This window comes from Hippopotamus amphibius, chromosome 3 (genome assembly GCF_030028045.1).
Source record: "Hippopotamus amphibius kiboko isolate mHipAmp2 chromosome 3, mHipAmp2.hap2, whole genome shotgun sequence".
Taxonomy (NCBI): Eukaryota; Metazoa; Chordata; class Mammalia; order Artiodactyla; family Hippopotamidae; genus Hippopotamus; species Hippopotamus amphibius.
Genome location: NC_080188.1, coordinates 127,089,677 through 127,101,789, shown reverse-complemented (window position 1 = coordinate 127,101,789; position 12,113 = coordinate 127,089,677). Strand labels below are relative to the sequence as shown.

The 12,113-nt window shown below is 52.9% G+C and overlaps 1 protein-coding gene across 3 annotated transcripts; it reads left to right on the top strand.

Moving 5' to 3' along the window:
- Positions 1 to 7,004: 7,004 nt before the first annotated feature.
- Positions 7,005 to 12,025, top strand: CTSF (cathepsin F). Of its 3 annotated transcripts, XM_057727582.1 has the most exons (14): positions 7,005 to 7,332; positions 7,544 to 7,642; positions 7,945 to 8,029; positions 8,121 to 8,182; positions 8,295 to 8,370; positions 8,943 to 9,056; positions 9,177 to 9,322; positions 9,411 to 9,507; positions 9,587 to 9,667; positions 10,474 to 10,593; positions 10,675 to 10,739; positions 10,834 to 10,924; positions 11,340 to 11,398; positions 11,478 to 12,025. In XM_057727582.1, exons 1-14 carry the CDS (start codon positions 7,135 to 7,137, stop codon positions 11,550 to 11,552), a joined length of 1,368 nt encoding a protein of 455 aa, XP_057583565.1. In that variant the 5' UTR covers positions 7,005 to 7,134; the 3' UTR covers positions 11,553 to 12,025. The 3 variants fall into 3 exon arrangements, with proteins under 3 accessions (XP_057583565.1, XP_057583566.1, XP_057583567.1); XM_057727583.1 differs by lacking the exon at positions 8,943 to 9,056; XM_057727584.1 differs by lacking the exon at positions 10,834 to 10,924.
- The last annotated feature ends 88 nt before the right edge of the window (positions 12,026 to 12,113 follow it).

The following is a 12,113-nucleotide window of genomic DNA, read 5'->3' as shown; positions in this document are numbered from 1 at the left end:
AGGGATTTTCCTGGTGGTCCAGTGGTTAGGACTGTGCCTTCCAACTGAGGGGATGCAGGTTTGATCCCTGGTCGGGGAGCTAAGACCCCACATGCCTCTCGACCAAAAAAACAAAACAGAAAACAGAAGCAATATTGTACCAAATTCAGTGAAGACTTTGAAAATGGTCCACATCAAAAAAATCTTAAAAAAAATTTCTTTTAAATAAATTAAAAGATAATTCCTAGGAAGAGTGTGGCACAGGGCACGGAGTAGGCACTAGCCATGCATTACTATTATTGTTGTTGCTGTTATTGGGTGACTCCTTTGAGTTTGCAACAGTGAGGTGAGGTCATTCTAGGATTAGGATGTAACACCAATCTTCTGGGGCTGAGATCTTAGGCACAAAGCAGTGAGAATATGGATTGATTTATGTATGGAGCTCTAGAGCCCTTGGGGGGAGGTGGGGAAGGTCAGTACCCTAACCCTACACCCAAGGATTAAGCCAGAGAGACCTGGAGGTGGACCATGGCTGCTCACCCAAGGCCAAGAGATGCCCCTGAGATAAATTCACCTCCAGGAAGGGGTCTAGGCTCAAGACTTGGGGCCCAGAATCTCTTTCCATCCATCCATCCGTCCATCCATCCATCCATCCATCCAATCATTGAGGAAATATTAGAGCAAGTCCGATAAGGGCCAACGCAGGGTCATTTTTTGACTCTTGTTGGTCTTTGTCAAACTTTTGGGGTCCCCAACCCACACCTTATCACATCTGATCAATTGTACCTATGCCCCCACATCAAATAGTATTTTGCTATAAATTCTTTGAAAGAAATCTTAGTTTTGCTTTTGAAATTATCTGACTTCATGTCACTTGTTTAAATTATGATTTGCTAGAAAAATTTTTTAAAAAGAAACAAAAAAAACCCAAAAAAGTTTTTTTAAAAAGGAAAAAACCACAAAAAAAAAAAAACAAAAAAAATAATTTGCTGTAATGTTTTTAAGCAATCATCCTATATACGCCAGTGTGGGAAACCAGGGAGGACACAGAGGACAGTAACTTGGAAACACCTGCGGAGGGCACATGACGGCTGAGTGACTGTAAACATGTTCTGAAAACAGAACCAATCTCAAAGGAAAACCAACTGAGATAAGTCAGTCACGAAGCCCGATGGTGCCAGCTCCGGGTTGAAGCTTAGCTATACTCCCTAGTAGTGATAATATACACAAGGCATTCTGTTTTGGCTCTTTTGAAGTCTCATGCCTTGTGTTTTTCATTATTTTGTTTATAATTTGGTCTCTGCTAGAATGCTTTTGATCTTTCTCAATAAATATGCCATGGGAATCAGGGCTCGGGGCTCCTGACTGACTTGGTCTTGAGTTCCCTGACCCCATGCTTTCCTATACTCTTGTGTGAATTTTCTTAATTCCGCCGTACCACTCACATTCAGGTTCGTTCATGTGGAGGTTACCTCCATACGCCAGATGGTCTTGGGTTGAAAAATTCTAACTCACAAATCCTTCTCAGTTGTACCAAAGTTTGTATGAATATTGCTAAATTCAACAATAAGGTAAATGAGATGACTTTATTCTATAGGCATTTAATTAAATATATAGCAATTTCCATTTTTTTAAAATTTTGGACTCAACAAAAAAATTTTTTCCAGACTAACATTTTCACAGCGCTTGGAGAACTCAGAGGCCTGTGGTATCTGGGGGAGAAAATGACCCTGAGGGTCAGGCATGTCAGGGTTAGAAACAGGGGAATGACAGTCAAGGTCCCTGCTCTCAGAAATTTATAATCCAGTGGGAATAAGCAAAATAAGGACAGGGTATGATGGGTGCTGAAAGATGTAGTGTTTCTGAGAGAGAGGGAGGGGGCTCCTTTAGATGAGGTGGTGCTTATTCTGAAGAAATAGCATTTAGGCTGAGACTGGACAGCTGGGAAAGAGCCTGCCTCCTACAGAGCAGGGGGAGTCTCCCTAGGCAGAGGGAACAGCCAGTGCAAAGGCCCTGAACCTGGAGAGCGCTGAGCTTGTTCATGGGCAGAAGGTCATTGTGGCAGGGGCTGAGTGAGGGGCAGCGAGAGTTAGGGAGTGTTCTCAGGATCAAACCCGGGGAAGAGAAGGGAGGGAGGCAAGACTGAGCAGAGGGGGAATTTGCGCTGTCATGCAGTCTCAGTGGACACCTCCGGTGACTCAGCAGGGAGTTCTGAAGCTGGGATGGCCCTTCAGATTTGCCATTAGCTGCAGCTGCCTGGGGGAGTAGGCCTGACTCTTCAGCCGAGGCCCCGAGGGGCAGACAGCGGAGGGAAGCACTCCAGTGGGGGTGGCCTGTGCATCACAGCCCACAACCTGGTCCAGTTTATATTTAAGGAGGTCCTTCTAGCTGCTGCGTGGAGAGAATTACTGGAGGGAAGAGTGGGTCCAGCCAGGCAAGCAGTGATGGTGGGTTGACCATGAGCGATGGCCGTGGGATTAGAGAGAAGCGGATGAATCTTGGAGACATTGGGCAGTGGAACTAGAGCACTTGAAGATGGATTAGATGTGAGGCATGAAGGAAAGGGAAGGAACAAGGACGCTCCAGGTCTGTGGACTGAACAACCGAGGGAACAATGATGCCACATGCTGAGATGCGGATTCCTGAGGAAAGTGGCTGGGTGGGAGGTGAGAGAGCCCCTCCGCTTCTTTACGGGCTCGCGACCCTGGGAGTGTCCTGGACCAAGCCTCAACAGCGCCATCGTGTGGCGATAATAAGTCATAACCGCAGTGGACTCTAGACCTCAGTTGCCTGCACGGTGGGGAGAGTCAGACCACAGGCAGTACCAGCGCCACCGCGCCTCTTTCGGAGTGAGTACATCACTGCGGATTTTGGACAGCTCAGAGTGGGAGAGAGACGAGGAGCCTCAAAAAAAAAAAAAAAAAAAAAAAAAAAAAAGAGATAGCTAAGGCAACGGAATTTGAGGAATTATTTGAGAAAGATAAAATAGTGTTATTGTACCTGTGTCATAAACAAATTAATCAACAATAATGTCGACAGCTACCATTCAGTGAACAGATAGGAGCTGCATGATCTCATGTAATCTACATGCATCAATACAAGGAGGCTCAGAGAGGTGAAAAGATGTGTCTCAAGTTACAAAATAGTACTAGGGTGAGTCAAAAATTATCCGCACTATGGCTGTAGACTTTAACTTTTAGAAAAGACAAATACATCATTTTTTGACATAATCTCCTTGCTTTTCTTTTTTTAAATAAATTTATTATTTATTTATTTTATTGGCTGTGCTGGGTCTTTGTTGCTATGCATGGGCTTTCTCTAGTTGCTGCGAGCAGGGTCTACTCTTCATTCAGTGTGCGGGCTCCTCATTGTAGTGGCTTCTCTTGTTGCGGAGCACAGGCTCTAGGCGTGTGGGCTTCAATAGTTGTGGCACACAGCTCAATAGTTGTGGCGTATAGGCTTAGTTGCTCCGTGGCATATGGAATCATCCCAGAGCAGGCGGATTCTTAACCACTGTGCCACCTAGGAAGTCCTCCTTGCTTTTCAATGCACTTCGTCCATCTGTCAACAATCTTTCTTTTGTATTCCCTCATTAAAAAATGTTTCAGGCTGAGCTGCAAGCCACGAATGCACCACTGTCTTCACTTCTTCATCAGAAGTGAATCTTCCTCCTTGTAGGGCTGCTTTCAGGGGAAAGCAGGGCTGCAAGCAGGTGAAAGTGAGAGTCCGATGGAGCAAGATCAGACTATAGGGAGGATTCTTTAACACCTCAAAACGAAGTTTTTGCAGAGTGTCAACAGTGTGGGCAGAAGTGTGCGGACATGCACTGTCATTGTCATGCAAGATCACAAGGCCCTTGGATAGCAGTCCTCTGCATTTAATCCGAAGTTTAGGTTTCAGCTTTTCAATAAGCATCTCACTGTAGCAAGCACTGTTGATTGTTGAGCTTTTTTCCTGATAATGTTCCAATATTGGCCCTTGAGAATCCCAGAAAACAGAATCATTTCACATGTACGCTCAATGTTGTCATCAGCTGTGGACGTGGACGGGCGTCCTGCTCCTTCTTGATGGCTAACACTTGTGTGCGACCTTCCTTGAACTTCTCTATCCATTCATACACACTTCTTCGTGACAAAACACTTTCTCCGTACAGCGGAGGTGATCGATACATGTGACTGGGTGTGTGATTATATTAGACAAGACTTTAACAGCCTCGCTTTCCTTTCTTTACCTGCTTTGAGGGAGCAAGTAGCCATGCTGGGAAGGAGCTGAGGGTGGTGGACAGCTGTCAGCCAGCAAATGACTGAGGCCCCAGACTGAGGTCCCACAAGGAGCCGAGTTCTGCCAACAGCGCCATGAGCTTGGAAGCAGATCCTTCCTCGGTCCACCCTCCAATGAGCCCGCAGCCCCAGCCATTCGTCTTGTGATAATGTTCCACACAGCGATAGAGAACTGATATCTGCTTCCAAGCTCTTCCCTCCTACAATTCTCCCCTCTCTCCCCTGAATCATCTATATCTCCCTTTCTGTTCCATCAACTCATAAGCATGCTCTAGTGTCTCCCAACTTAAAAACACTCTTTTTGGCTGCACCCCGTGGCATGCAGGATCTTGGTTCCCTGACCAGGGATAGAACCCGTGCCCCTGGAAGTGCAAGCTTGGAGTCTTAACCACTGGACCAAGGAAGTCCCCAAAACACTCTTTAGATGCCCCATGCTCCCCTAGTAATCACCCCATTCCTCTACTCTTTGACTCCATTGTCCACATTTCTCATATTATCTCCTTTTTTTTTCTTTTTTGGCTGTGCCAAGCGGCTTACAGGATCCTAGTTCCCCAACCAGGGATCAAACCCCGGGCTCCCGGCACTGGAAACTTGGAGTCCCAACCACTGGACCGATAGGGAATTCCCAACCCACCACTCTTAATGAGGTCTCCAATGACCTACATGTTGCCCAATCCCAAGGTCACTTCTTTCTCCTCATCTTACTTACTCTCTCCATGGGATTTGACATAGCTGGCCACTCCCTCTTTCTTAAAATCCATTCTTTTCTGCTTTCTTGACATCACCCTCTCTGTCTTCCTCCTTGCTCAGTGTCCATTTCTTCCCAGTCTCCTCTGGCTGCCTCTTTTTTCAGCTCAGCTGCTTCTTCTTCTTCCTCTTCTCCTTCTCCTTCTTCTCCTTCTCCTCCTCGTCACTTCATATTTAAAATAAATATTTATTTATTTATTTAGCTGCGCCAGGTGTTTGTTGCAACATGTGGGATCTAGTTTTCCCTGACTAGGGATCAAACCCAGGCCCCCTGCATTGGGAGTGTGGAGTCTCAGCCACTGGACCACCAGGGAAGTCCCTCAGCTCAGTATCTGTATGTTGGCATGCCCCTGCTTCACTTTTCTCATGTGTAATTGTACAATTTCTCTCTTGAAGTTTGTTATGAGAATTGCCTGAAATAACCTGTGTGACTTAACAATTCCTCATTTCCCTCCATGAATTATAAGTATGCTCTCTTCCCTCACTCTGATGAGAAGCCACCCTTTCCCCCAGACACTTGTCAGGTGGTGTGTCCCAGGAACAGACTTTGGGGAAGATAACTGTTTCCCACAAAGGTAAAATATGAAACCAACATGGATCTCTGGAAACCCAGATCTAAGAAAAGTCTCAGTGCCTCTGCTGGGCTTTAGAAATTCCTAGTTTTAATTCATTCAGCTTTAGACCTTTCAGGAGGAGGAAGTTCATGAGGCTAGGGGTCTAGGAGTACAGGGGCAGTGGGGGTAGGTCAGGTATGCCTTCCTGAGCAATTGTCCTCTAAATTGAGAGCTGAAAGGTGTCTGGGAGTTAGGCTGAGGGAGGAGCAGTGTGAAGGTTCCAGGGTGTGCAAGGGCTTGAACTTCTGCAAACAGAGTGAGACTGGAGTGTCACGTGCACAACACAGGGTGAAGACCAAGGCATAACTGGACCTTGAGAGGCCTCAGGAGCCAGATTAAGCACCTGGGACTGTCTCCTGAAAGATAGACAAAGGGAGCCCCAAAGAGCTGCAGCTGGGGAGGGCATAAGCAGGGGAAGATAAGCCCCTGCTGGGCTCCCTCAGGCCCTCCTGTCTCAGACCTCGGCTGGGAGCTTGGAGCTGGCTCTGGTCTGGCTCTAGCACTAAATCCTGAGTAGCTGGAGTCACTTCATCTCTATAGCCCTCTGCTGCCAAAAGAAGTCAGGTATGGACTGGATGATTTTTAGGACCAGCTCTCCCCCACTCTCCATGCCCAAATTAACCCTATACCCTCTTCTGGGGCTTCCCCAATTCCCTTAAAAGCTCTTTTCCCTGTTTCCTCTCCCACAGCTGGTAACATCTTGCAGGAAAATTCCTTTTTTTCATCTGTCTCCACTAGACTGGGAGCTCCGAATAAGCAGCACTTTGCTAGCGTATCTGTTCATGCTTCCTCTTGCCAGGCCCTGGAACGCCATGACGAATGCTTGAAGGAATGAAAGCACGGTCCCAACGCTGTGCACTGTTCGCATGTTTGTGTTGAACTCCCGTAACAGCCCGAGGCACTGCCAGTCCAGGGAGTATTTTGCTGATGAGAAGAGAGGCCTCGGAGAGGTGATCGAACTGTGAACTCAAGCTCTGAAGCCAACTCCCTGGGTTCAAGTCCAACTCTTTCACTTAGCAGACGTTTGGCAAGCCACTTAATCTCCCTAAACCTGTATTTCCTCAGTTGTAAGATGGGGACGATAACATCTACTTCCCAGGATTGCTACAAAGATTAAAGGGAGATGGCATATAACATGTTTCATAAGCATGCAATAAATGCTAGTTATTTTTATTCTCAGGCCAGTATCCTTTTCCCTCCCCTAAACAGCAGCTCCAAGACCAAGAAGATTACTTTACGGCTGGGGCTGGGGCCACTTCTGTCCGGACCCTGCGGGAAGAAGGCTGCGTTAGGGTAGGGCTGGGACCCGCCCGCTAGCGCAACCGGCGCGCCCCACGTGCCCCACGTAAATAAGCCAGCGCGCAGGCGCCCCCGGCCGGCGCCCATTGGCCGGCGCCCCGCCGCCTTTGCAGCTGGGCAAGGACGAGGGTCCTCGGCCGCGGGCTGCTCCGTCCCGTCGGTTGATCCACGCGGCCGTCCTTGCGTGAGTCCGGGCCGCCGGCTTCGCCTTCGCCATGGCGCCCTGGCTGCAGCTGCTGTTGCTGCTGGGGCTGCTCCCCGGCGCCGCTCCGGCCCCCAACAAGCCGCGAGCGGCCGGCGCGCAGGCCTGGGAGCTGCTGGAGCCCGCCCGCTTCGCCCTGGAGATGTACAACCGCGGCCGGGCTGCCGGGACGCGGGCCGCGCTGGGGGCCGTGCACGGTCGCGTCCGCCGGGTGAGGACGCGTTGGGGGCGGGGACTCCCCGGTCCGGAGTGAGCGGGGCTCTCGTCCAAGGGTTGGGAACTTTGGGCTAGACTTGGGGCGGGGGCGTTGGACCTCCAGTGCTCGGGAAGTGGCACGGTATGGCTGTGGGCCCAATGACGGACGGACTGAGAAGGGAGTGGCTGTGCCTGCCTCACTTCCTCCCCCGCCCAATTCCATCCAGGCGGGCCGGGGGTCGCTGTATTCCCTGAAGGCGACCCTGGTGGAGCCGCCCTGCAACGACCCCACGGTGTGTCAGCTCCCTGTGTCCAAGAAAACTCTGGTGAGTTCCTGCAATCCCCTGCCCCCAGAGTGAGTCTGGCAGTAGTTGGGCTGATCGGCCAAGTCAAGAGGAGGGGAACTGAGGCTGCAGCTACCCCACCCTGAGTCAGTTCCCAGACCTCAAAGGCCAGAGACCAAGACGCTGTAAAAGGGAGGGGGTGCTTGCTTCCCGGCCATGCCTCACTCTCCACTGTGGGGGTGATTGTCTTGGAGGTGGTCTTCATCTGAGGACCCTCCAGCTCCATCTTGCCAAGGCCTTGTTCCCATCCCAGCCGCCTGACTGGCTTCCTCCTGTCCCTCCAGCTCTGCAGCTTTGAAGTCCTGGACGAGCTAGGGAAACACATGCTACTGAGGCGGGACTGTGGCCCAGTGGATACCAAGATTACAGGTGCTGGGATAGCCCAGGGATGCTGGGATAGCTCAGATCAGACTTCGCTCAGGGCTCAGTCCTGATTCTTCTCTGTTCCAACCGTCTCCAGATGACAAAAATGAGACTTTCAGTTCGTTCCTTCCACTGTTGAACAAGGATCCCCTGCCCCAGGTGAGGAGCTTGTTTGTCTGGGGAATTGGCTGCTGCGTTATGTTCCGTCTTTTCCCCAGACCCTGGCCTGGGGCTCCCGGGTCAGTGTGAGAAGGGCTCTTTGCCTTTCCAGGACTTTTCTGTGAAGATGGCTTCGATTTTCAAGGAGTTTGTCACCACCTATAACCGGACATATGATACAGAGGAGGGTGAGGACCTAGGCTGGACTGTACCTGTCCTGATCAGATCAGGACCTTCCCCCCAACTTGGCACCTTGGTGTTGGAGAGGGGAAGGGTACAAGGGGTAGTGCATGCTTTTAAGGGCCCCTAAATCCCCAAGTTCTTGCTCACCCCCCCAGGACTTTGCGGCCACCTCAGGTACCTGGCCCCTTCTCCCATCTGATTTTCCTGGTCAGAGACCATGGGGCTCCATCGTTCTGGGTAGAGTGGGATGGGGCAAAGGCCAGATTTTCTCTGCTGGAGGACCCCTGGCTTGGTGCCTTTTTCCACAACCTCCTGTTTGGGGATGCCCTTCAGAGCCCATTTTGGTTCTCCCTTCATACCTGGGAAGTCGTCACCCCAGTTTAGCTCCACTCTTATCACTTGCAGGTCTGGCTCCCCACCCCCACCCACCCCAGGGTTCTGCCCTTCTTGAAATAAGCTTCAGGTCTGATCCAGAGCCCACTGTTCCGCACGGAAACCTCTGCCTCTTATCCCCATGCACCTCTCCTTTTATGATCTGCCTGGGGCCCAAGCCTCTCTTCTGCTCCTTGGTCCTTAGAAGCCAGGTGGCGCATGTCCGTCTTTGCCAATAACATGGTGCGAGCACAGAAGATCCAGGCCCTGGACCGTGGCACAGCTCGGTATGGGGTCACCAAGTTCAGTGACCTTACAGGTAGGGGTGGTGGCCAGAGTCCTCATGGTACCTGGAAGAGACAGGGCCTGCTCCCAAGGCCCCTGGTCAGGACTGGCTTAGAATACTCTTCTTCCATCCCCTGCTCACCTTTGTCCACAGAGGAGGAGTTCCGCACCATCTACTTGAATCCCCTCCTCAAGGAGGGGCCTGGCAAGAAGATGCGCCTAGCCCAGTCCGTCAGCGACCTTCCTCCACCTGAGTGGGACTGGAGGCGTAAGGGGGCTGTCACCAAAGTCAAGGACCAGGTTAGACCCCCAAGAAGTGAGGGTGGGACGTGAGGACTGCAGTGTCATTTGGAAGGGACCCAGCCATGACTCTGTCCATCTCTTTCAGGGCATGTGCGGCTCCTGCTGGGCCTTCTCAGTCACAGGCAATGTGGAGGGCCAGTGGTTCCTAAAACGGGGGACCCTGCTCTCCCTGTCTGAGCAGGGTGAGCAGCCCGCTCTATCCCCCAGTCCCCAGCCCAGCCCCTCTGGAGGGCTCCTTGGGACCAGCCTTCTGTCTCCTAGAGCTCTTGGACTGTGACAAGGTGGACAAGGCCTGCCTGGGTGGCTTGCCCTCCAACGCCTATTCGGCCATCAGGACGCTGGGTATGCATTCACGGGCTTCGAGAGGGGCAGCAGGGGACACAGCTCCCGCCACAAGAAGTCACTTTGCGGGGGGCGGGGAGAGACATGAGCATGGCAGTCATGTGAACTGGGTTCAAGTCTCAATGCTGACCCTTGCTAGCCAAAGACCTTGCGCAGGTCAGCTCTTTCAGAGCCTTAGTTGTCTCACCTGTGAAATGGGGCCCCTCGTGCACACTTCATATTATCGCCTTGAGTGTCAAGTGAGGAACTATATGTAAAGTTCCTGGTGTAGAGCAGGTGGTCTTGGTATTTTCACTGCTTGGAGGTTTGTGTTTCTATAAGGCTGCTAAACCAGGGAGCAGCACACCTCACCCTTGAGGAGGAGCACTGACCTCAGTTGGCAATTCCTTTGAGCAGTGGGCTGCAGGGGCAGGAAGATGAGGGCTGAGGGATTGATGTGGCTGTACGGAGACTGGTGAGGGAGCCGGGCAGGGGTCTGGGCCAGATTGGGAGCAGACTGTCAGGGCAGGACAAGCAAGCCAAGGTCAAGAGTCCCAGGAATGCTGGGACGTGCGAGGCATCAGAAGTTGGGAGCTGGGTTCCGTCTGTGCCACATTTCTCACTGGTGGCGGCTTCCCCATCTCGCTGGGCCTCAGCTGCACCATCTCTAGAAAGAGGCTTCCTGCAAAAAAGATAGCCTCTGGCCCGGGGTGGATGGAGAATGTGAGGCCTTGTGTAGGAGGGGCTTAGCACAGCCCCCGGCTGGAAGCAGACGAGTATGGTGAACTGGGGCCCACCTTCTCTCTAAACCCCATTCCGCCCCCCAGGAGGGCTGGAGACAGAGGACGACTACAGCTACCATGGCCACTTGCAGACCTGCAGCTTCTCTGCACAGAAGGCCAAGGTCTACATCAATGACTCAGTGGAGCTGAGCCAGAATGAGCAAAGTGAGTGAGGGAGGGAGCGGTGAGGACAGGCCAGGTGGGGTGGGGGCCTGGCTGCCCCTGATGCCGCCCCTCCCGTCGCAGAGCTGGCGGCCTGGCTGGCCAAGAAGGGCCCCATCTCCGTCGCCATCAACGCTTTTGGCATGCAGGTAGGGCCCCAGCCTCACTGCTCCTGTTCCAGCCATTGCTGACTCGTCTCCTACTCCTCAGAGCTGGCCCCCTACTCTTATCCTCCCCCCTCAGTTCTACCGCCACGGGATCTCCCACCCCCTGCGGCCCCTCTGCAGCCCCTGGCTCATCGACCACGCTGTGCTGCTTGTGGGCTATGGCAACCGTGAGTCCCGCTGACCCCGCTCTGCCCATCCATCTGCCCCAGGTCACAGGCAGAGGCTGGACCACAGCATCTCAGGACCTCGGGAGGGGGACGTCAGGGGAATGCCAAGGAGCCTTGTCCTTACCCCTGCCTCCGGCTATGGGCCAGGCAGGATCATCCGTCCCGTCCTCTCTATGAATGGGAAGGCCGAGGTGCTGGGAGGTTGAGCTGTTGTGGGTGGATGCCCTGCTAGAGGCGGGTGGTGGGCGCCCTTCCCAAACCCGAGCCGCACCAGGTCTCCAGGAGCATGGTGGGTGGGCCTGTCTTGCTTTCTGCTCTTTCCCTAGTACCTCTCACACCGTAGGCCCACAGCAGGTATTTGAAGAGTGCAAAGTGCTTGGGGCCCTGACTCCCTGCGCTCTGCACGGCTCCCCAGGCTCTGCCACGCCCTTCTGGGCCATCAAGAACAGCTGGGGCTCTGACTGGGGCGAGGAGGTGAGTGTTGCCTGCTTGGCCCCAGCCCCCCAGCCCCTATCCTGCCCTGGTGCCCTCGCCAACGCCCCCTCTCCCCCAGGGTTACTACTACTTGCACCGTGGCTCCGGGGCCTGTGGTGTGAACGTCATGGCCAGTTCAGCAGTGGTGGACTGAGGCGCACCAGCTCGGGACCTGGCGCTGACCAGAGCGGCCCCTTCCCCTGCCTGACCTGCCTGACCAGGCCCCTCCCCAGGAGGCACAGCTGGCTGAGGGACAGGCACCTCAGGGTGAGCAAAGGCCACTGGGCTACGGGCACAGCCCCTCCCCCCCACTCCCACCCTGAAGTTCCCCAACGGCACCTTTGCTGAATTGTGGTAGCCAGGAGGATCTTGGGGTGAAGAATGATGTCTTGGCAGCCAAAGCTGGGGCTAAAACTCTGGGCTCGCGTAAGGAGCAGGTGGGAAGAGAATATTCTGGTCGTAAGGCCAGCTCTGTCCTCAGTAGGCTCTGGCTTCCTGCCCCAGCTTTCCTCTGATGCTATAAATTTTCTGATCCCCCTGGATTTGGGGACAGTGTTGCCTTCCACATGTAGAGAAACTGTTGTAACCAACCTTTTCTAGCACAATAAAGAGGTGTCCTGGGCCCCAGTGTGGTGTGAGTGCTCGGTCTCTGAGGGTAGGGAGGCATGGTGAGGACCCTTAGAGGGTCAAGGTCGGGCAGCTGGTCCTGCCCAGA

Coding starts and splice junctions, on each gene's coding strand:
- CTSF (XM_057727582.1), top strand. CDS start 7,135: ATGGCGCCCTGGCTGCAGCTGCTGTTGCTGCTGGGGCTGCTCCCCGGC. Junction 10,740..10,833: donor TCAACGCTTTTGGCATGCAG/GTAGGGCCCCAG, acceptor CTCCCCCCTCAG/TTCTACCGCCACGGGATCTC. Junction 11,399..11,477: donor GCTCTGACTGGGGCGAGGAG/GTGAGTGTTGCC, acceptor CCTCTCCCCCAG/GGTTACTACTACTTGCACCG.